At 45.1% G+C, this 24,189-nt stretch overlaps 1 protein-coding gene across 3 annotated transcripts in view; it reads left to right on the top strand.

The window, feature by feature from the left end:
- Window positions 1-12,663, top strand: part of USP32 (ubiquitin specific peptidase 32) — a 197,571-nt gene extending 184,908 nt beyond the window's left edge. For all 3 annotated transcript variants that reach the window (XM_082679093.1, XM_082679092.1, XM_082679091.1), the window contains exons 29-34: window positions 486-606; window positions 5,241-5,432; window positions 7,087-7,375; window positions 9,297-9,721; window positions 10,179-10,271; window positions 10,886-12,663. In XM_082679093.1, the coding sequence (XP_082535219.1) occupies window positions 486-606; window positions 5,241-5,432; window positions 7,087-7,375; window positions 9,297-9,721; window positions 10,179-10,271; window positions 10,886-11,059 (1,294 nt within the window). In that variant the 3' untranslated portion in view covers window positions 11,060-12,663. The remainder of the gene's footprint in view (window positions 1-485; window positions 607-5,240; window positions 5,433-7,086; window positions 7,376-9,296; window positions 9,722-10,178; window positions 10,272-10,885) is intronic.
- Window positions 12,664-24,189: the final 11,526 nt, after the last annotated feature.

Here is a 24,189-nt window from a genome sequence, read left to right as displayed (position 1 = left end):
CTGTGCGCCACAACTACTGAGTCTGCGCGCTCTAGAGCCCGCAAGCCACAACTACTGAGCCCATGTGCCACAACTACTGAAGCCCGTGCACCTAGGACCCATGCTCCACAACAAGAGACGCCACTGCAGTAAGAAGCCCGCGCATTGCAGTGAAGAGTAGCCCCCCCCAACGCAATTAGAGAAAGCCCGCAGGCAGCAACAAAGACCCAACGCAGCCATAAATAAATAAACAAATTTGTTTTCAAAAAAAAGAGAAGAAGTAGAAAGGGAGAGTTTTGGGGGTTCTTTGTGTTGTTTGGCCACGCCCCACAGCTTGCAGGATCTTAGTTCCCCTACCAGGGATTCAACCCAGGCCGTGGCAGTGAAAGCGACAAGTCCTAACCACTGGACCTCCAGGGAATTCCCGGGGAGAATATTTCTGATAAAGAAAATTTAGATCCCTTCATAATTACTCTTTCCTCAGTAGATCTTTTTTCCCCCTTTAGATTTTGCAGGGGCTGTAAAATTGATTGTGGGGAAGACAGAGCTTTCATTGGAAATGCCTATATCGCTGTGGATTGGGACCCCACGGCCCTTCACCTCCGCTATCAAACATCACAGGAAAGGGTAAGTACTCAAAGCCATCGTAAGATGGTGGTTTTCTTATGTAAAATTTTTCCCAGCTTAACTGTATCATGCCATTTCTATTTTCAGACAGTTTAAAAACAGCTAGAAAAACATTCATTGGCATTCTCTGTGGCACTTAAATATATTAACATGATTATGTGGATGTTTCAGTTTTCCCACTTGTAGAGTTAATTGTATTGGGGCATTGAATTTCAAAAATGTTAATAATAAGTAAATCTTGAAACAAAACTTTGGACGTAATTAAGAAGTTATATTCTCTGGCCATGACATATCAAGCGTGCCAGTCTCTCTGCCTGTTTATTAATTATTATTGAAGCTGCAGCATTTGGTAACCACTATTACTTAGCCCAAGTGCATTCCAGGGCTATAGCTGCTACCTTTAATGGGCACAGTGATCAGAAAATTAGAGAAAGAACTGAATGTTTCAAGACACCTAAGAGTACATCTCCATGCCTGTTCTTCACACTTAGCCTTCCTCTACTGCCACTCTGGCTGGAGCAGTCATTAAACTTTGAAAATGTAACTTCCAAAAGAATACTACCTCCATATCTAAAAATGTTTGCTAAATATTGTTTGAAGAGTAGATTGACTAGATAGCTTGTGTGTAGAGATATGAAGAATCTGGTGGAGATGTAAAAGCAACAGAATCAAAGGAGTTGTTTTAGTCACAGGAAGAGTAGTAGTGGCTTTTGCATTTATATGATTCTTTTTTTTTTTTTTGCTGTACGCGGGCCTCTCACTGTTGTGGCCTCTCCCATTGCGGAGCACAGGCTCCGGCCCGTGCAGGCTCAGCGGCCATGGCTCACGGGTCCAGCCGCTCCGTGGCATGTGGGATCCTCCCGGACCGGGGCACGAACCCGTGTCCCCTGCATCGGCAGGCGGACTCTCAACCACTGCGCCGCCACCAGGGAAGCCCATTTATATGATTCTTGATGGAAATTTCCTTCACTGTTTCTTAAGGCTTTCCCTTTAGATAAGTTAGTAATGAAAATTAACTTTTCTGTCTTTTTTTTCTTTTTAAGTATAATTGACTTATAATGTTGTGTTTCTGGTGTACAGCAAAGTGATTCTGTTATACATAAGTATATATTCTTTTTTATATTCTTTTCCATTATGGTTTATTACAGGTTACTGATTATAGTTCCCTGTGCTATATAATAGGATCTTGTTGTTTATCCATTCGCATATATAATGCACATATAATAGTTCTCGTCTGCTAATCCCAAACTCCCAATCCAACCCTCCCCGACCCCTTGGCAACCACAAGTCTGTTCTCTATGGACTTTTCTGTCTTTTTGTGCTATTGAGGAGTGGGGGAACTCCCAGTTCCAGACCAAATTCCCTATTTGGATCCCTAAATACACCCCCACACACCGTAAGGCTCTCACTAGCCAAGGATGAGTACTATTTGTGGATACTTGGCCAAATGAAGGATCATTGGGCTAAAGGTAGCTGAAGAGAAGTAGATGTTTTGGCAGATTATGCTCACTGTAGCAAGGTAATTCAATAACCTCAACCATGGTTACTTTAAAGAGGGAAAATTTTAGCAATTGAAAGAAAGATTCTTAAATCTTCATCAGCACAAAATCCAACAGGACATTATCGTGACAGGATACTCCTGTCAAAGATGAAAAATTATTTGGCTGTAAATCTCTTTCCCTTTTTAACAAACCCAGTGTGCAATCTGAAAAACTCTGGAGGACATCCTGCTTTATAGGAAGAGGGACCTACGTGACCTGTTAAATCTCATCCCACTTCCATTTTCAGTGATGCTCTTAGGATACCATGGAAACCAAGCTGCTATTGCGATATCCTTCCTTTCTGGGGAATGGGGCCACATGACTAATTTCTTCCTACATGTGGTTTCTGCATGTGCTTGGAGAGTCACGTAGACAAAGGAGATTCAAAATTGAGATTGTTGCCTGTATGTTTTATGGTTTTTATTCCAGTAATTCCCCTTTTAAGAATTTATCCTAGGGAAATACTCTGTGATTTGTTGACAGATTTCATCTTAGCATTTGTTAGAATAGTAAAAAATTAGAAGCAACTTGTATTTGTCCCACATTAGAGGCATGTGGTATAGAAATTGGATAAAATATTATGCAGCCATTGAAAATGCTGGCTACCAGGAGTTTTTCCCGACATACATAGAGATGCTTATGATGTCTTGTGAAGTTTTTTATAAAGCAAGATATAAAATTGAAAAAAAAGACATAAAATTGCATACACTGAAAAATCTCTTCGTATAAAAAAAAGGGCAGAAGAAAATCTGCCAATATTTTGACAGTTTGCCTTTATATTAAGAGTATAAAAGGTTTCCTGCCTTTTTACATTTTTCACTGCTTTCCAGAATTTCTACATGAATGTTTTATTTGGTAAGGAGGGAAAAATATAGGCAATTGTGCTTATTCTTTTTACTTTTCCCGTTTGGACCTCATATTCCTTAGTAAAAAATTAAACTAGATAACTTCTCAGATCTCCCTCTTTTTCTAATAGTCTTATAATGTATGAAAGCTTATTATTTCATTCCTTTATGTTTTGGGCTAAGGATGAGCTTTCAAGCAACCTAGATTTAAAAAAAAAAAGGAAGAGGGTGCCAATAATAATTTAGACTATTTGAATAATTGTAGAGGATCTGGGAATGGATCCCAAGAGGTAAAGGGAATCTTTGTCATTTAGGGAAATTTTATTAATAAATAAAAATTATTTTTGTCCACAGATATGTTTTTCATCCATCTCCTTCCTCCCTGTCTCCATCCAGCTCTATAGCCTGTGTGTTCTATAGAAAATATAGTCAATAAAAATCAACATTCTTTACTTAGTTACTATAATTTGTGGTTGGCCATAAGGCATCCCTGGTAGAGGTAATAATACAGATAATGTTTAACTGGCTGTGAGAAAAGAGACAGTACTATATTTAATACACCTCTTTTTCTACTCTGATTCTAACCACCATGATACAGCATGTTTCCTTTTGAAGCATGTCAGTTTTTCCCTTGGATGACCAGCCCTAAAAATGATGAGAGTTAATATCAGAAAAGAAGTCAAGGTCAAGCCAGATTTTCCTTCCAGAAAAAAAAGAGATTTCCTCTAAGTTCCCCTTTTTAAATAAGCTCCTTAGAAATGGATGGTGATGCAATGCTAAAACTCTTCATTGCATAATCAACCCCAACCTTGATAGTTTATAAAAACATTTGACAGCCTGTGACTCAGCCATCTTCTCACGTAGGGAAAAAGTCACACCTGAAAATCTGTTCTAAACTGTGAGCTCAGGAAGGAAAACTTGAGGGAAATTGCCTCAGGCAGAGAGAACCAATTCACCTCCGGAAGGAAGGAGTAATAAGTGGAGTGAGGGACCTGTATGTGACCTTTGTCAAAAAGAGAGGCATTCATTGTCGTCCATGTCCTCCCGGCCCCACCCTGCGATTTGATCCCTGTGGAGTCTCTCACGGTCATTCGTAGTCATGCTATGTATGCCCCACCTGCCGTGGTTCTTGATTGCTTAGTAAGTGGCAGCCAAGAATTGGAGAGGGAAAAATCCTTCCTTTCTGTTGCATTCTAGGCCCCTCCTTGTCTCCTTCCTCCTGATTCCCACGCCACTTCCAACATACATCCTTGCACATCTACCCCCCTTTGCTCTCTCCTTCCTCATATTTACCTCCTCCTTGCTTCAAAGCCTATCATGCTGGTTAACAGGAACCACAGAGGTTTGGGCAGGTATTAGGGGTCTTCTCAGCAAAATCAGGCTTTTTTGAGCTTGCTGTTCCTTTTATTGCCATCTCAGATAGAAAGGCACCAAGAGGCAGGAGACAGATAACAATACACATGGTATTTTGATAACTCTGTGTTACTTGGCACCAATATGCAAATGAGTTGTAGCCTGTGAGTTTTAATGCCCTGGGGGTTGTCCTCTTAAGGTGAGCTTTTCTGTATCCTTTCTTATTTAATCCAGATCTGGCATCTGTGTTTCAGTGATATTATTTCTCCTAGCCTCTGTAAAGCCTGCAGCATACTAATAATGTTCTGTGTCCCTGTTAAAAAATAAATGGCCTGGGCTTCCCTGGTGTTGCAGTGGTTGAGAGTCCGCCTGCCGATGCAGGGGACACGGGTTCGTGCCCCGGTCCGGGAGGATCCCACATGCTGTGGAGCGGCTGGGCCCGTGGGCCATGGCCGCTGGGCCTGCGCGTCCGGAGCATGTGCTCCGCAACGGGAGAGGCCACAGCAATGAGAGGCCCGCGTACCGCAAATACATAAATAAATAAATGGCCTAATCTCAACACCCTGCCTTGAGAGCCAGTCCACATGTAAGCTGTTTTAGGATTTCAAATTGTAAAATAAACAGGCAATTCCTTGTTTGTTTTTGTCATTTGGAAGCATGCAGAAATTTTTCCCCAAAAAGCTGTGGTCATATAAATAGAAATTTGATCAAGGATGTTATTGATGTTATATTTGTGAATAAATGTACAAATGCCCTATTTGCTCAGACTCTAGTTTGGGTTGTATTTTTTTCCTCATGTAAAGTAAATGAGTATGATGCATAGCAGGTGACCATTTTAAACCCCCTCCCTCCCACCCACCCCTTCTCCCGTTCCTCCTGTCCCCTCCACCTGCAGGTTGTAGATGAGCACGAGAGTGTGGAGCAGAGTCGGCGAGCACAAGCTGAGCCCATCAACCTGGACAGCTGCCTGCGTGCTTTCACCAGTGAGGAGGAGCTGGGGGAAAATGAGATGTACTACTGCTCCAAGTGTAAGACCCACTGCTTGGCAACCAAGAAACTAGATCTCTGGAGGCTCCCCCCCATTCTGGTATGTTACAGTCCCACCTCTGAGAGAGCAAGAGTCTAGCTTGAAGGAAAGAAGTGGGGAACAAATAAGAGTTTTTGAGAATAAGACCCTTCCTGCAGCAGTGTTTAAAACACATTTGCTGTTGCACACAGAGATGAATTGTACTACAGATATTTGCTAGTTTTGTATCCTAAAGAGCATACAGCCTAGAAGGGGAGAGAAGTCATATAGACCAGTAACTGCATTAAGTGCAATATATGAGAAGTGCCACGAGTGGTACAACCTGGTGAATTTGAACTTCAGGAAAAGGTGAAAGCACTCCTGGCTCTAGGGAGAGAGGAAGCTTTAGGCTTGTGCTTTATGGACTACAGAAGAGAACAGAGGCTGAACCTCCAATCCCGCTGTGCTTCATCACATGGCCACAACACGCTGCTGAATTAAATGTGAAGGCACAAGTGCACTGGGGCTTACATATTCTTTCTGATTTGATGTACTTCTGCCTTCTCCATTCATGGATTAGGAGACTCACCTGTTGCTTGTCAAGAAAGTTTGAGGTGTCAGTTCTTCCTATTCATTTAAGAAAGTTTTTTCCTTAAGGGAGGAAATCATATCAAATGTGAGGCACTGGTGTATTTTAACCAGACCTTGTGTGTATTTTTTTATTCATATCTTCTTCCTACTACTCTGTGAGACTGTGAATGTAGACCAGAACAACTTTCCAGGGAAGGATGCACAAGAAATTACTAATGCTGATTAGCTAGCTCGAGGGATGGGAAGCAGAGCACAGGGACAGGCTTGGGAACAGGTAGGTGGGAAGGGGGAAGTTTTTTTTTTTTTAATTGAGGTATAGTTAACATGGAATTAAATTCATAGATTTTAAATGTCTAGTTTGATGAGTTTGACAGTTATATATACTCATGTAACCATCACATAAAACATATCATGAAGTATTGGCATTTGTAAAACTATGTTTTTGAGGTCTTTAAAGAATAATGAGGAATAGATGTTATATTGAGAGCTTGGTGGGCTTCTGTTAAATCCACACACCAGCATCCCCCTTAGAAAGGGGTTCTCTTTATATAAACAGTAAATTATTAAGCATTTAGGGTAGAGGGAGCCACCCAAATATCTGTGCCCACAGTAGAGAGCATAATACTGCGTAAGGCTAGAGGAATTCATTGCTCTTGAAAAGAAAAAGAGAAGGGAGATTCTTATGCTCTTCAGGACAGTGAAACTCCGTGGTTGCAACCAAAGGATGTGGTAAGAAGGAAGAGGCCTCCTATTGGAGACTCGGTAAGTTTCATCTGTAAAAAACGCCTCCATTTTTCTTCAAAACATTCAGTATATAGTATTCTATCCTCATGAGTGTGTTTATGAATGGATCTTCTGTGATATTGGAGAGAAGTAAAGGTCACATGTGTCACAAGCCCAGAGAACATGCAAGTATAGGCTCCTAGGATATTGAAGGAAATTAGGAGGATTACCATGTTAGTCATATAGCTAAAGGGCAGTGGCCTGACCGTTAACTATGTTACATAATAAAATATATTCTTCTGGGGGAAAAAAAGTTATGTTATATTTTTGGAACATTTACGTGTATTAGACTTGGGGATTTTTAATGTGTATTTTGTATCTTCAGAACTCTTTAATGCAAGTGTTTTCTATTCTTCTCCAGATTATTCATCTTAAACGATTTCAATTTGTAAATGGGCGATGGATAAAATCACAGAAAATTGTTAAATTTCCTCGTGAGAGTTTTGACCCTAGTGCTTTTTTGGTGCCGAGAGACCCAGCTCTCTGTCAGCGTAAACCACTCACACCCCAGGGGGACGACCTCTCTGAGCCCAGGGTTCTGGCAGGAGAGGTGAGGAAAATGGATGCTCAGAACTCAGCTGGGGAAGCCAACATGCTCCTGAGCAAGAGCCCATCCTCACTCAGCGCGAACGTCATCTGTAGCCCTAAAGGTGAGGAGGCCTGGGGGACTTCACAGAGCCCAGACATCACTCTGCAAGGGCTCTCCAGGGATCCCTCTAGGCTGCGTGTTTCCCTGTTTTCCACTCTGGAGCAACAGCTTGGTTGTACAGGAACCTGTCTGAAATGTGACTTTTAGCAAGAAGTACAGCCTCGTTAAATCTATTTTCTCATTCATATAATGAAGATAATACTAAGTTCACAGAGTGAGAAATTGATACATCAAGAGTAATGCACTTTAGGACTTCCCTGGGTCCAGTTGTTAAGACTTAGCGCTTCCAGTGCAGCGGGCACGGGTTCAGTCCCTGGTCAGGGAACTAAGATCCCACATGCCGTACTGCGTAGCCAAAAAAAACCCAAAAAACAAACAAAACATTTAAAAAAAGAAAAAGAGTAAAGAACTTTACATAGAGCCTGACATTTGGTGATCACGAATGATAGTTGTCATCCTTGTTCCCTTACAGCAGGGGTTCTCAATATATAGTCTGAGAACCCCTAGAGAGTCCCTGAGACCCCTTCTGGAGGATCAGAACTGTTTTCATAAAAATACTAAGTATTTGGGGGTTCCCTTGTGATCCAGTTGTGAGGACTCAGCGCTTTCTCTGCTGTGGCCCAAGTTTCAATCCCTGGTCAGGAAACTAAGATTCCACAAGCCACGCAGCAAGGCAACAAAAAAAGAAAAAGGAAGGGGCTTTCCTGGTGGCGCAGTGGTTGAGAGTCCGCCTGCCGATGCAGGGGACATGGGTTCATGCCCTGGTCCAGGAGGAGCCTACATGCCGCGGAGCGGCTGGGCCCGTGAGCCATGGCCGCTGAGCCTGCACGTCCGCAGCCTCTGCTCCGCAGCGGGAGAGGCCACAACGGTGAGAGGCCCGCATATCACAAAAAAAAAAAAAGAAAAAGGAAAAAATACTAAGTATTTGCCTTTCCACTCTCATTCTCTCACAAGCGGAGTCAGAGCCAATAATACGTGTGATATTGTCAGTGAAATATATGCTTGTGTGGGGCTTCCCTGGTGGTGCAGGGGACACGGGTTTGAGCCCTGGTCCGGGAAGATCCCACATGCCAAGGAGCAACTAAGCCCGTGCACCACAACTACTGAACCTGCAATCTAGAGCCCGAGAGCCACAATTACTGAGCCCGCATGCCACAACTACTGAAGCCCGCATGCCTAGAGCCTGTGCTCCGCAACAAGAGAAGCCACCGCAATAAGAAGCCAGCACACTGCAAAGAAGAGTAGCTCCCGCTTACCGCAACTAGAGAAAGCCTGCGTGCAGCAACAAAGACCCAATGCAACCAAAAATTAATTAATTAATTTAAAAAAGAAAGAAAAATATATGCTTGTATATTGTGTTTTTCAAATTCCTCAGTTTTAATTTCTAGTATGGTAAATATTGATAGATAGAACTTACATAAACAAAAGTTCTAGAGGTCCTCAACAATTTTTAAGGGTATATAAGGGGGTGGGGAGCTATTTATGGCCCACTACTTTACAGGATTGTTGTGAGAGGTAGAGATAATAGAGTTCCCAATATCATGCCTAGCAATAGTAAGTGCTTAATAATTGGTGATCGTATTTTTTAATCTAATTTTACAAAGAAGAAGAATATGTATTTGTAAGACTCCTTAGTCTAATATTGTTTTGAACTGAATCTGTCCTAAATCATCTTTCTGCTATTTGCTAAGTCTGTACTTAGTTGTACTTCACAGTTTCAGGACATTGCTGCCTTGAGGGGTTTGGTGTTGAGGAAGACAAGAATGTAACTTACTGTCCACATAATAGGAATAAAGAGTAGCCAGTCAGGACGCCCCTGTCTTTCCCTTTATGTGTACGCTTGTGAAGTTGACTTCATAGTTAGCATTTGGTGGCTGGTTTAACTTGTGGCATTTGGATTTATCTTTTCTTCCCATTCACAGGTTCACCTTCTTTATCAAGAAAAAGTGGAACCAGCTGTCCCTCCAGCAAAAACAGCAGCCCTAACAGCAGCCCTCGGACTATAGGGAGGAGCAAAGGGAGGCTCCGGCTACCCCAGATCGGCAGCAAAAATAAACTGTCAAGTAGCAAGGAGAACTTGGATGCCAGCAAAGAGAACGGGGCTGGGCAAGTTTGTGAGCTGGCTGATGCCTTGAGCCGAGGGCACATGCTGGGGGGCAGCCAGCCTGAGCTGGTCACCCCACAGGACCATGAAGTAGCTTTGGCCAATGGCTTCCTTTATGAGCATGAGGCATGTGGCAATGGCTACAGCAATGGTCAGTTTGAAAACCACAGTGAAGAAGACAGCACCGATGACCAAAGAGAAGATATTCATGTTAAGCCTATTTATAATCTATATGCAATTTCGGTAAGTGGTTTGTTGTATGTATTCAGAATGATCTGCACTTTCAGGAGTTTGTTTGCTCATCTTCATTCATTCATTCATTCATCATTTTTTCAGGGCCTGCTTATTTGCTGGTCATTGAGCTTGGTGATAGACAAAGTTAGCAGTAGATATCTTGGCCTTTTGGGTAGAATCCAAGATGCTCGCAGTGTAATAAAGGGAACAGTCGTGTAATCATTATAACCGGAATCACAGGTTCAAGTCATTCACAATTGTGTGTTTCTAAGGAATTTTTGCTTTCCAAAAATAATTACAACAATAAAATGGTAAGATTCAGAGTTTTAAAATTTTCAGTTTTCCTCTTTGATTTGTTTTTGGAAGAAGGAAAACACTTTTTTTCCCCAAAAGTGTTTTCCTGATTGGATCCTAGTACTGTGCCCTGTCAACTACTAATATACCTCCACTTTCTTCTCTCTTATAGTGCCATTCAGGAATTCTGGGCGGGGGCCATTACGTCACTTATGCCAAAAACCCAAACAGCAGGTGGTACTGTTACAATGACAGCAGCTGTAAGGTAAATATCCCCAATCTTTGAATAAAAGAAACAAATGTCAACAGAACTGGAGGACATTTGTTGAAATAATGAACTTTCTCCTGAATAGAAAATAGTTATTGCTATTAGAATCAGGAAAAAAGAAAAAAAAAATTCCTCTAAGGGGGAATCAGTATATAGATGCCTTCAGTATAAAGGAATAAAAGTGATATGCAGGGAATTCCCTGGCACTCCAGTGGTTGGGACTCGACGCCTTCACTGCGAGGCCCCGGGTTTGATCCCTGGTTGGGGTGGGGGGTTATGCAGAGCAGAGAATGAAAACAATGAAGAGGAAGAAGGTATTGGTTATAAGAAAAATTTCTTATCTTTTGAGCTAGTAGAATTTGATGGGTTGTTTTGTTTCATTTTTGTCATTCTTTTGACTTGTCTATGATATGAATATTTTCCCCAAAAAATCAAACATTGAAAATAATGGGCCTTATTTTTTAGGGGCAGGTATGAGACAGCCAAAATATTAAGCTGATTGGAAGCAATTAGGTTTAGTAATTAAAGAGGGTTGGTCCTCCCTTCCCTGGTGAGGATTAAGAGCCAGCATAGTGATGGCTTTTTAGTTAAAGCCTTTCTTCCTCCTTCAGGAACTTCACCCTGATGAAATTGACACCGACTCTGCCTACATTCTTTTCTATGAGCAGCAGGGGATAGACTATGCACAATTTCTGCCAAAGATTGACGGCAAAAAGATGGCAGACACAAGCAGCATGGACGAAGACTTTGAGTCTGATTACAAAAAGTACTGTGTGTTACAGTAAAGCTACCACTCTGGCTGCTAGACAGGCTAGTGATGAGGGAGATGACTCCCTGTAGCTGACATAGGGCAAAAGCGTCACTGAAAGGCAAGCTAAATGTGTAGTTATTTTATCCTGTGACCCTGAAGCACAAAATAAAAATCCTAATTAAAATAGCAGTTAACATAACAGTAGTAATAATTTTGTTTGGAAGTGTCTCACTCGAGCTCCCTGGTAGAGAACTTTCAGGCAGAGCCCACCATTAGCCTGTAAACAAAAGGGTTTGGCACCAGCCACCTGGGACCAAATAAGAACTAAGTTGTGCTTGTCCAGATATGAACAAACATGTAGCAAGTATAGTTTACCAATAATCATAACAAAATACTAAGAATTTCCTTGGAGTCAAAGTAAAACAAAAAATTGTAGTGTTGTCTGGGGACGACATGACATGCTACCTCCTTTTTCCTGAAGTTTTATTCCACTGTAGTGACTGACACATGGAGAAAGCAAGATCACAAAGGCGTGCGAAGGATTCTTACAGCATGGACACAGATTTTTCGATTTACTTTTTAAACCATTTTCCCACTCTTTCTATGTCTTTATTGCTTTTTGTTTTTGTTGTTGTGTTTGTGTTTGAGACACAACCAATCACTGGTGGTAGCAGAGGCATATATAAGTGGTAAGTCTGAAAGGGAGACTCTCTTAAGAGTTGTGTGCCTTCTACCCAGGGCCTTGGTTGGGAGACCCTGCAGGAAAAAAAAAAAAAAGCGTCCTGGGAGATCCAGCTAAAATAAAATAACCCTCCAGATAGAGACGGCCTACTCTGAGGATACTTCAAGAGCCCTCAAAAATGTTTACCACCACTGCTGAGTGTGGGAGGGGAGTTGCCAAAATTTGCACCATCTTTACATGCACTGTTGCACAGAGAGCTTCTGAGAGGGAAAGTGGCAACAAAGCTAGATGGTATTTTACAATTAGTGGTTGTTTGTTCGTTTCTTTGTTTTGCACTTTAAAGAAAGAATACGTGCAAATAAACTTTTCAGAACTTGTTCATATTTGATGGCTATAAGGGCTATAAGTTAACTTAATTGGGGTATTTTCCCTCATCATATTAAATTTAACAACAAAACACATCCCAAACATTGATAGTGTATAAGTATTTTTAATGAAATTGGTGGTTTTAGGAAGTAAACTTTTGTTTGCATGTCCATATACTTTTTTTATTTTGGTGTTTGTCCTTTTTATTTTATTTTTTTTTACATTTCACAGTAGTGGTCATCAAAAGTTATGTTTCTTTGCTCACTTCATTTTTTCCTTCAATAATTCAAGACTGGAACAAAAGTATATAAATGTTATTTATTTCAGGCAACATTTTTTTCCTGTGTTGTTTTTAAATATGTATTCGAAGTAAATATTTCACTTTTCTTTCAGTCTTTTTTTATTCATCTGGACCTTGGAAGCTGATTCTCATTAATTGTCAGATTCCATTATCCTTCCTTCCTCATAGATAGTAGGTACCAATGTAATTAAGCATTTGTGTTCTGATATCTGAGGTCGGTTGCTATCCAGTTCTCCTCAGAGCATTTGGAAAAGTTGTCATAAATGGCTATCTAAGTTGAAACCCTATTCAGAAGAAGCCTATAATTGCAGGTAGGAAGGAGTGGCCTAAATGGTATAATGTGATAAAGTCAAACAAAATACAGACTTTATAGTTTCATGATTTTCAGTGTATAAAATCTGTCCATTCCTAACTGGACAAGTCCCACGAAAAAGTGGAAGATTTTAAAGAATTTCCTTACAGATGTTTTATTTAAGCAGGTAGCACAATCTACTAATGTTGTTTGATCTGTGTTGGTTATATTGGTTGTAATTAATTTTTTTAATTCATGATTAGCAGAAAATTTATTAAATTAACTAACTACATTCACTTTGTAAATTACTGTATAAAACTTGTTGACAATGCACTGACTTTAGAAAGATGTTAATGTACATAAATAGAGTGTAAATAAAATAGTGTTGATGTACTGAAATATGAACTGTATAAAAAAGTATTGGTAATTGTATATGGAGTGTAACTGTTTATCTGTAACTATTATCCAAACAAATTAAATACTGTGGATGCATCTATGTGCTGTTTTTCCTCTATACAAGTAAACACAAAAAAGTCAAATTCTTTAGCCTTCCTCTCTGTGACCCTGTTTTAATTCTCCTAACTTGAATAATACCTACCTGATTTACAGAGTTGGAGGTTCTGTCTCTGAGGGAATGCAAGCTGTGTTGAAGGTAGAACAAGATACCTGCAGTGACCGGATAAATTGAATTAAATTTGGCCCACATCCCTGTTAGGAAATTGCTTCGAAGGCGTTGAAGGGGTTGGGGAGAAGGGTGGCTTGCTGGTTTGGAACTGAGAATTGATGAAGGAGGTTTCTCAATAGTTTTCCTGCAGATTAAGAGATAAGGTGAAGAAGAGGCCAACTTCTTATTTGTATAATGCCTTGAGATGATCCTGGATTTCTAGGGGGCTCTGAGAAACCAGGGATATCCCTGGTTGTCGTTCTGGGAGATCTCCAGGGAGGCAGTTGACAGTGTTGAGAAGAGTCGAAGATTTAGAGTTGTGGGTCCTTCACATTCAATCCTATCTATTTACCTTTAAAATCAGAATACCTACTTCTGGGGCTTATATTAAGTAAATGAAGTATATAAGTGCCTGACACAGTTTCTTGGGAAGTGCTCAATGAATGTGAAATCCTACCCCCATGAGATCAGTCCTATACAAGGAGGTTTTTGTATTTCCTTGCCATACTGACACTAAAAGAATTTGATAGCTCACTGCTTACATTCTCCAAAAAACAGGAATACACATTAAAAATGTATAGAATGAAACATGTTGAATCAGCAGCAATAGTAGCTTGTTTAAGGAAACGAACAAACAGAAAAAGGATCAGAAAAGTCATCAGAAATGAAGCACGGCTTCCAAAGTGCAGTTTGTGTCTCTGGCTTTTTAAAAGACAGCCTCGAATATCTTCATCTTTGTATCTCAGACATTGTTCCTGGCACATGGAAGGTAAATAATATATAAAATAAATAATATTTTAATGAAAAAAAAAAGACAATCTTGAAAAGAAACAACATATAGAGATGGGCAGGCATTTTATTTCTGGTTCCTGAATGGCCCTGTAAATTGAGAGTGGTCATCAGCCTCTCTGGCTAAGGCAGTTCAACATGGAATCTCCCTTCCACTTGGTGGCATTGCTCACTTATGGGTTCTTTTCTTAGTTGTAGATACCATTGAATTGGAGCAAGTAGATGAATTGCCACATTTTCTCCAACTATTTTAAAGGTTGACTATAGAATTTTACTAGGCTAGAGCCAGAATGTGCAGCTTAGGGAACAGAGATCCCAGCTTTCCTTGATGATGTACCACCAGGTTTCTTAGTATTGAAATCAGAAGGTCAGAAACACGCCTACGTCTGTGATCAGAGACCCATACGTGATAGAGCAATAAAAAGAGGCTGACTTTAGGTTTGCCAAACTTCCTACCAGTGGAAAGCAAGGTAGTAAATAAGAGTGCAGGAGTTGCAAACTCAGAGACCTATAGGGACCAGGTTGGGAACAGAGTGTAAGAGAAGCTGGTCCAGCTGTGGATGAGAATGGGGAATAGTGGTGAGTTGTAGGGCACACATCCTTCTAAAGGCTCCATTTGTTGCCATGCAGGAATGCGGGCCCCAGTGTTAGACCAAACCTTTTTTTTCCCCCTAAGGAGAAGCAGAAATCCAGATATACAAAATATCCAATTTAGACATGTTGGCAGGTTTGTTTTTTCATTTTTAAACATTGTACTGTCCAAGTAAAACATATTTGCAAGCCAGATACTAGCCACCACTTTTATGCCCTCTGGTAAGTAGAAAGGTCATGGATTTGGAGAGATTCTAGGTCTTGCTATATTACAGCAACCGTGCACTAAAACAAGTTCTTTAGACCCTCAGATTTCTCATGCCCAATGAGAATATCACTTTACTTCAAAGGATTATTATAAGGAATAGATAAATGAATGTAAATAGGCACAGGCCCTGACACCTATTGGGTACTCAAATAATAGTATTCTTTCCCCACTTAGAGAAGCAGAACACAGGTATAACATAACAATAATGTTATGTTCAAGTTCATTACCAGTCAAGAAGCATACAGCTAATGACATATGAGCACATTCTAGGTACAGAGCTCTGTGCTAGATTCTCTGGGGGCAACTGTTCCCAACCTGGCAATTCATGAGCACCATCAAAATCAACTAGCAGCTTGTTAAATGTGCTGATTCCAGAGTCCCACCCACATTGTCATATTACATCTGTGCTCTGTGCCTATTGACACCCGGATTTATGAGATCATCTTCTCCCAAGCAGTCCAAGAATCTGCGTTTTTTAATATAAATTTATTTATTTTTGGCTGTGTTGGGTCCTCTTTGCTGTGTGCGGGCTATCTCTAGTTGGGGCGAGCAGGGGCTACTCTTGGTTGCAGTGTGCAGGCTTCTCATTGTGGTGGCTTCTCTTGTTGCAGAGCGCAGGCTCTAGGCGCGTGGGCTTCAGTAGTTGTGGCTCGCAGGCTCAGTAGTTGTGGCTTGTGGGCTCTAGAGCACAGGCTCAGTAGTTGTGGCGCATGGGTTTAGTTGCTCCGCGGCATGTGGGATCTTCCTGGACCAGGGCTCGAACCTGTGTCCCCTGCATTGGCAGGTGGATTCTTAACCACTGCGCCACCAGGGAAGCCCCAGAATCTGCATTTTGATAAGTTCCTCAGGGGAGATTCTTTTGTAGCCAGTTGGCACTGTCCTGCAGATTGGTCATTTATGGAAACCACTGCTCCAGGGAATGAATCATTACTTCCGGTCTAATTAGGGAAAGATGATATGCATATGCATACACCTAAGGAGGATTGGTAGGTATAATTGTCTCTGATGACGTGCTGACTGAGGACGTTAGACAGTAGCTGTTGGCAGAGTACTTAGGGAAAACCATACGGGAAAGGGAAGTGAGCAGCGCCATGAAGCAAGACCAGGATTTTCTTGTCAGAAGTGTGCAGAGCAGTGTAGTGGTCTGAACAGCAAAGGGAGCCGAGGTGGTGCGTTCCAGAGACTGTGGAGGCCGTTTGAGGTGAGCTGAAGGTGCACGAGGGGCATATAGTAGAAGATAACAAGCAGGAGAAGCATGTTGGGAAGGCCTGAGAAGGTCAGACCTGCTCTCATAAAAGTGTTTCACATTGCCAAGTATTTTGGTATGGTTGCAAAACATTTTCCTATGGTTTTCATTAAGTACACACTAATCTGAGACCACTTAGTTATAAACAAATTTGTGCTTTCTGTAACAACTTTCTCTTTTTCAAATACACAATCCACTTCTGAAATTTCTCTTGATAATGAACTTTGGACTTTACCACAAGCCCAAGAGGAATGCAGGTGGAAACTAGGCTTCAAGTGCTCCAAGAAGATCAAAGGAAGTAGAGGAAAAAGAAAGAAGGAAACAGGCAGGAAATGGGAGGAAAACTAGAAGGGCTGTGGAAAAAAGAGAAGGAAGGCAAGCCAGAGAAAGGAGCCCGCCTAGTGTGGCCCCGAGAACGGAGGAGAGGAGGGCCAGGAGGGAGAGTGGGCTGGTGGCCGTGTGCAAGATCCTTGGAGGCCTGCGCCACCAGCGAAGCTCCCTCCAACTGTATTTTATCTGAAGGACCTATAGCTGAAGCAGGTGAGGTTGGAGTTGCTCAGGCTGAAGTGAGGGTGGGGGATGGGGTGCTGCTTGAGCAGCCTCTGGGAACTCTGGATCAGATGTTCAGTAAAGCACCTGGGGGCTTCCCTGGTGGTGCAGTGGTTAAGAATCCACCTGCCAATGCCCGGGACACGGGTTTGAGCCCTGGTCCAGGAAGATCCCACATGACATGGAGCAACTAAGCCCATGCGCACAACTACTGGGCCTGCGCTCTAGAGCCCGCGAGCCACAACTACTGAAGACCGCGCGCCCAGAACCCATTTTCCACAGCAAGAGAAGCCACCGCAATGAGAAGCCCACGCAGTCTAACGAACAGTAGCCCCCGCTCGCTGCAACTAGAGAAAGCCCACGCGCAACAATGAAGACCTAACGCAGCCAAATATAGATAAATGAATAAATTTTTTTAAAATTTGTTTATAAAAATTAAGCACCTTGGACACTAAAGCATTCAGAAAGTCGATCATGGGGAATTCCCTGGCAGTCCAGTGGTTAGGACTTGGGGCTTTCACTGCCGTGGCCCCGGATTCGATCCCTGGTTGGGGAACTGTGCAAGACTCGCTGTGCGGCCAAAAAAAAAAAAAAAAAAAGTCGATCATGATGCAGTGCTGATCCCTGAAGAGCTCCCGGAGAATGGTCCCCAGCAACAGTGCTGTCGAACCCAAGTTCAAGTACCCGGTGCTGAGGCCAAACAAACCGAAATACCGGAGTTTGGTGCAGAGGAAGGTTTATTGATAGAGAGGGTGGCAACCGAGAAGATGGAGACGTTAGTTTGTCTCAGATCCACTTTACCGGCTGGCCTGGGCGCAAGGTTTTTCGGGATAAAGGGGCGGGGTCTTGGGGTGCGTGATCAGCTGACGCTCAGTCCTCCGGTGCGTGGTAACAGGGTGAAGCTTTTCGTGACAACGTCAACCCCCTGGGGTCTACATGCTTGTGGTCAGCATGCAGTCGCCTTCCTCCACCACATGTGGGTCTTAGTTTCTGCAGAACAATTCAAAGGTATGTGTCAGATTTTTATGTATATCCCTTCAGGAGGAATTAGGACTGTTTCATAGCTGAACTATTGTTTCTTGACTGCCTTTCCTTTGTTTCTGTATTCCCTCTCTTCCTTAATTGGTCATTGCTTGAATCTGCTCTTTGGAACTCAGGGAAGGCCTAGGAGACCACAGCTTGCTTCTACAAACAAGAAACAGGGGGCACAGGGAATTCCCTGGCGGTCCAGTGGTTAGGACTTGGCACCTTCACTGCTGAGGGCCCAGGTTCAATCCCCAGTGGGGGAACTGAGGTTCCACAAGCCGCGTGGCACAGCCAAAAAAAGAAAGAAAAAGAAACGGTGGGCATGGAGGGGCTTTTGTACCCAGGAGGGCCCATGGGGTCTTGCTCGATTTCAACAGGAGAGCATTCTCATTTTCTGCTGGAAATCGCCGTGCCAGCAGGGTGGGCCTTTCCAAAGCCATTTTGCTACTCTCAGTACATCTGGCTGGGCAGGGAGGAAAAGCCAGCCAACTAGAGTGAAGGCCAGTCAACTTCCCTCCCCCGCTGCAGAGACTACTGGAGCAGCCTGTGGCAGGGCAACTGTAGGGACCCAGCCCCAGGGCCTGTGGCCTTTCACCTTGGTGGCTGGAGAAAGTCACTGCTGCCACTCCTTGTTTGCAGAACTCCCTGCGGCTTGTATTTGCAAATAAACATCCTCTCACTTTGGGAGATATGGGAAAGGGAGAGGGCAGAGTTTATCACTCATACATCAAATGTTTATTGAGCACTTACTATGTGGCATAAAGGATAGTTCTGCCCTTGGAATCGGGAGAAAAGTTGAAGAGGGCACTTGACCATTAAATGGACATTTACTGTTTGCCAGACCCCAAGCTATGCATGTTTCATTCATTCTTTAATGCTCACCACAGCTCTGTGAGGGATGCATTATCATCTCTTTTTATAAACGAGGAAACAGAATCAGTGAGGTTATCCTATTGTGATAATCACTGAATGAGAAAGTGAACGTGAACCCCTTTTACAACCAATAACGCTTATGCAAATGCAAAGTATTATTGTTATGTAAGGAGAGGAAGTAGGTGTCCTGAAAGCAGCCTCCTCTCCCTCTTCCTGGAAGATGAAAAACTCTTGGGAGCAAATAGCCATTCAGTGACTCTTGAGGGAGACCCACTTCTTAGGTTTGTTCTCTTCACCTCTGGAGGCCCAGGGACTTTAGGAGCCAGACGGAGGGAGGAGGGGTGTTGAAGGGAAAGTGGGAGCAGGGAGGGAGAAAGAAAGGACTCTGGGACTGGGGCAGGTCAAGGCCACTAGCTCCAAACTGGACTTTGGAGTGCCTGGTAGTATCAGGGATTTAGCAGGGAGGTGATTGTGCCAGAGGCAGGATGGGAAAGACCAGGATTGAATGAACTGGTTTTGGGAAGGCAGCCACCAGCCACGGAAGCCGTGAGAATCCCATGTTCCCCACGGGCCCCCTGCCAGGCGGGCTACCTGAGATGCCTGACCTACCAAGTACAATGCCTCCCCCCTTCAGCTGAGGCCTTTTCCTTCCTGGCCTTTCCTGGGAAGGGAGGGAGAACAATCGAGCCTGACCATTTATAACTAGGTGTTTGCGCCCATAAGCCTGGGCTTCTAAACTAGATACCACATGTCCATCCAGCCCGCATAGTAGGCCAATCACGCAGCAGGCTGACTCCTCAGCGGCCTTCCATTCAATTCTGACTGCTGAGCCCCAAAGAGGCAGCCCGTTGTCTTTTTCCCCAGGGTTTATGAGCCCAGCTTTGGTTTTCTCATCTCTCCCCTTTGATGATAATGAAATGTCAAGCCTCAATCCAAAACTCATATACGTCAGGAGAGAGAAAGTATGCCTAATCTGGACTCTGGGAACATAAGCAGTATAAATGTAGAGGGAAATCTAAACTCCCTGACTGATTAGAAAAGAAAGGGAACGTCCTGGAAGTGGCAGCATGGCCACAGCGCCCGGCAAAGGCTTGGACGAAACGTTTCATCTAATCCCGTTTGCATGGGTATTTGTTGAGGCAGCCGTTTCCTCATCTAGAGCACAGACCAGCCATATCCTGCTCCCTGAACTTGAACCGTCACCAAATTCCACGCGACAGCGTCTGTGAACCAGCTTCTGTGCCGACTGTGCTGGCCTGGCCAAAGCAACCTTGGGCTCAAGTGAAGGTCACTCTCTGAATACGCAGGTTTCAATGGATCTCACTATTATTCCTGCAGAAATCCCACTCTCAGGGCTTCCCTGGTGGCGCAGTGGTTGAGAGTCCGCCTGCCGATGCAGGGGACGCGGGTTCGTGCCCCAGTCCGGGAGGATCCCACATGCCGCAGAGCGCCTGGGCCCGTGAGCCATGGCCACTGAGCCTGCGCGTCCAGAGCCTGTGCTCCGCAGCGGGAGAAACCACAACAGTGAGAGGCCCGCGTACCGGGAAAAAAAAAAAAAAAAAAATCCCACTCTCCGTCTACACAGTGATGCAGCCTCTGAAGGGTATCTAAATGTGGCTTGAACCAGTCCTTTCAGCTGTCATGTGGTGTCTGCTGGGTAGGACCTCCTGATCTTTTAGGCGCCCCTAATCCAGCACCACCACTGCTTCCCCTCACGGACTGGGCACCAGGATCGGAGTCCCCCACTGGGCCCTTCTACTCTGCTAGAGTGTTCCCACAGCAGAGCTGCCATCCCCTACCTTAGTATTTGGGTAAAATTGCTCTTCCGGTTTTTATAAGCCACTTCCATTCCCCTTACGACCCCGGTGAATCCCAGAGGCTGACTGACATAGGCCACAACAAACTCCGCATCCCTTCACCCCTACAACTCTGAGGCTTCACGTGGACCCAGCATGTCACACCCAATGCCTCTCCCTTAGGAGAGGCGCCTCCCAGGAGGCCACTCAGGCAATAGACCCAGCACCCGTGGAGGGTCCTATGACCCTCCAAGCAGCTCCAGTGTGACTCAACCCTTGACTGCACGTGAAGCCACAGCTGAAACTAGAGTGAAACCCCAATTTGACCTGCAGCCTTGTGGAGCCTGGCCAGGCCTGCAGGATGGAGGGGCAAAGGGACTTAGGGCCCAAGGATGGGGAAGCGGATTCACTGGGGAGAACACGTGATGCTGGGGAACAGCAGAAGCCGAGGATCAAGCACCTCGTACAGGGCTTCCCTGGTGGCGCAGTGGACACGGGTTCGAGGCCTGGTCCGGGAAGATCCCACATGCCGTGGAGCAACTAAGCCCATGCGCCACAACTACTGAAGCCTGCATGCCTAGAGGCCGTGCTCCGTAACAAGAGAAGCCACCTCAATGAGAAGCCCATGCGCCCCAACAAAGAGTAGCCCCCACTCGCCGCAACTAGAGAAAGCCCACACACAGCAACGAAGACCCAACGCAGCCAAATATAAATGAATAAAATAAATAAAGCCCCTCGTATGCCCTAGCCCCACATGTGGAAACAGCTGTTCAAACTATAACAAAACCAGGTTGATTGTGTCAGTTACTGAAGGAAAGTCTGCATAGATAGAGCTCAGAAAACCAGGATTATCTCTCAGGATTGCCTGATGGGCAAGGTAAATATTTAATCCCAGCGCTGGAATGGTGCCTGCTAATTCTCTGCTTTACTATCATCTTTCCCTTTATTCACTCACGCTGACAACATTTGTTGCCTGCCTCCCTCCCGCCGCCCCCCCCCCCACCGCCTCCGCGTGACCAACCCTGGCCTGACACTTCCGTCCTCCGATGGCTCAGAGGGTATCCTCCAGTCTTCCCTTAGGGGATCTTGGTGGAGAAGGAGCGGAGCAGGGATCGGGGAAGGCTTCACAAAGGAGTTAACTTTCAAGCCAGGTTTTGGCTGCTGTGTGGACCTCATGAGACAAGCCACAAGCAGGGAAGGGCAGGGAGAGCATTGAAGATCTAGGGAACAGCATGTGTCCCCAGCATCTCTGGCCAGACCGGTGGTTTCTAAATCCAAGCTTCCCTCTGAGGACTCCTTAGAAGCACTTTCAGGCCAGCAGCACTCAGTTCAAGCAGGGACTGTGGGGCTTGTAGATCGCGTGGCCACTCATGGGCTGGCAAGGGGCGAGATCCTTTACCTTGCTAAGCCTTGGTTTCCTTCCACAAAGGGATGGTAAGAGGGTAGGCTTGAGTATCAGATGGTCTGGGTCCAAATCCTACTACTACTTTCCTACTTGTCAGCTCTGGGTCCCGTGTCTCATCTCTTCATCTGAAAGTGGAGAACATGCCCATCTCAGAAGCTCTTTCTAAGGACTGAGATAGAGAGCATGTCAAATAGTTTCACCTGAGTAAACGTTAGCTGCTCTGATTATACTGTTATTTGTGTAGAGTCAGGAGCAGCAATGCCTGCCCCAGGGTTCTTCCAAGTAAGTATTGATTGAGAGCTCACCGTGTGCTCTGTACTGTTTGGACACTTGATGTCCTTGGGGCTGGCTTCCTGGGAAGCCGATGGCGTTGCGTGTGCAGGATGTTTATTAAGGAGTACCTCGAGGATCAACACCTGTGGGAGGGAAGAGAGAGAAATGGAGCACCCACGAGGGCCCAGTGCTAACCTCAACTGGCCCCACCGAGAGCTCTGATGGTGGAATGGCCCTTTGGGGTCACCCTAGATGGGGCCGGCCCTTTAACCCACTTTTTCCCCTGTTGGTCAGTCAATGGCTGGGGGTCTGCAGAGAGGAGTGTGGCCTTGAGCAAGGAAGCCTCCCCTTCCTGGAGAGGCCAACAGATGAAGAGGTCCACACGCCACAGCACCCAGAGCTGGGACGCACCATTCCTTGAAGGGGGCTCTGAGCCATGCATCACAGTGCCCACCTCGAGCAGGAAACAAAACAGGTGAACATCCCCACTGTCCTGAAGCAGCTGTTCCAGTGGGAGTTTACCTTCTAAAGTTTGCTGTCACGATGAGATGAGATAGTAGGTGTAAATTACCTTACAAAGGGCCTTTCATAACAGTGCAGGAGTGCAAAGAGTGAGAGCTAAAGGTCGTTAAACAGATGGGGAGATTACAAAGTGATAGGAGTTAGAGGAAGAGCATCTGATTTGAACAGACCGGACTCAGTTATCTGCAGGTGTCTCCATCCTTCTCTGCCTGCACCCCAGGCTGTCACGTGGACGGGCTTTTCAACCCCGTCGGGGTCCTGCACCTCTTGAGACTCAGTTTATAAATAAAATCCTGGCATCAGGCCCCTTCAGACCCCTCCTGGGACAGCAGCCAGGCTCTCCCTGAGGGCTTCCTTCCGCGAGAGGTGGCTGGCATGATGGGCGGGAGCCCGACTGCAGGAAGGGAGCCCCGGCACATCCAGCTCAGCGAGGGCGGCTCGGGCAGAGACCAGGAAAGGGAGATAAAGAGATTTCCTTGGCACCGGCCTCTCCCATTTCTTTGGAAAACAGTGGGGAGGAAATCCACTGGCAGAAGGGCCTGCTCCAGCTCCCTTCTGAGGTGGGCCCAGCTGCCCTCCCCACGGGGAGCCCAAAACACCAGAGGGAAAACCAGTCTGCTAGCAGTTCCTGGGAGGTGTGGCCAGCCGGAGGGAGAAGGAGAAGGGCCAGGAGGAGGCAGGGGCGGTGGTCTCAGCCTCTTGTCCCTTCTTTTGCCCACCCTTCTCTCTTGGCCTCAGTTTCCATGGCGTAGGTGGGATGAGGGTAGGGCCATCAGATTCAGTAAATCCAAATACAGGACACTCGGTACAATGTAAATCTCAGATAACCAGCAGGTAATGTTTTAGTGTAAGTGTGCCCCATGCTACTTGGGAGGGATATATTTATACTAAAATGTCCTTGTTTATCTGTTTATTTGTTGTTTATACTGTCCGGCCACCCAGACCATGTGCTGGGGGAAGCCTGCAGCCAATGCGAATAGGAGAGGCCCTCTGGCAGACAGCAGGGACAGAGCCCATGCTGGAGACAAGGACAGATCAGAGGGCGCATGCGTGCGTGAGTTCGCGGCTCCTTGGGAAGAGGGAGGGGAAGGGCTGGAGGAAGGTGAAATAGGAGCCCAGTCCCCAGCGCAGTCAATCCCGCAGCAGCAGAGCAGGCTCCCACCCTGACCCCACCTAACAAAGCAGGGACAGGAGAGCTGCAGGCAGCCTGGGCCTCCACTGGCCCCCTTGGCTCCTCCTGGTGATGTCCTGAGTGACCCTAGGCAACGCTGGGCCAGGGTCGGGCTGGGAGGTCTGGCTCATGGGCTGCTCTGTGCGTGGGTGGGGTGGAGGGCTGGGGGGACGTCCCTGCATGTCTGAGCAGAGCAGCAGTCCCCGTGAGTGTGCTGGGGATGGGAGGGTCCCCCCTTGGGTAGGAGCAGCACTGCTACCCCACCAGACATCAGCTACTGACCCCAGCGGCGAACCAATGCATCGCCCCTCTGCCCACCCTTCCCTAGCTCCATCCCTGGAAGCAGCCAG

The sequence above is a fragment of the Grampus griseus genome (genome assembly GCF_964374135.1).
Source record: "Grampus griseus genome assembly, chromosome: 20".
In the NCBI taxonomy this organism is placed as follows: domain Eukaryota; kingdom Metazoa; phylum Chordata; class Mammalia; order Artiodactyla; family Delphinidae; genus Grampus; species Grampus griseus.
Note: the sequence above shows the minus strand (reverse complement) of the source record. Positions and strands in the feature narration are given on the sequence as shown.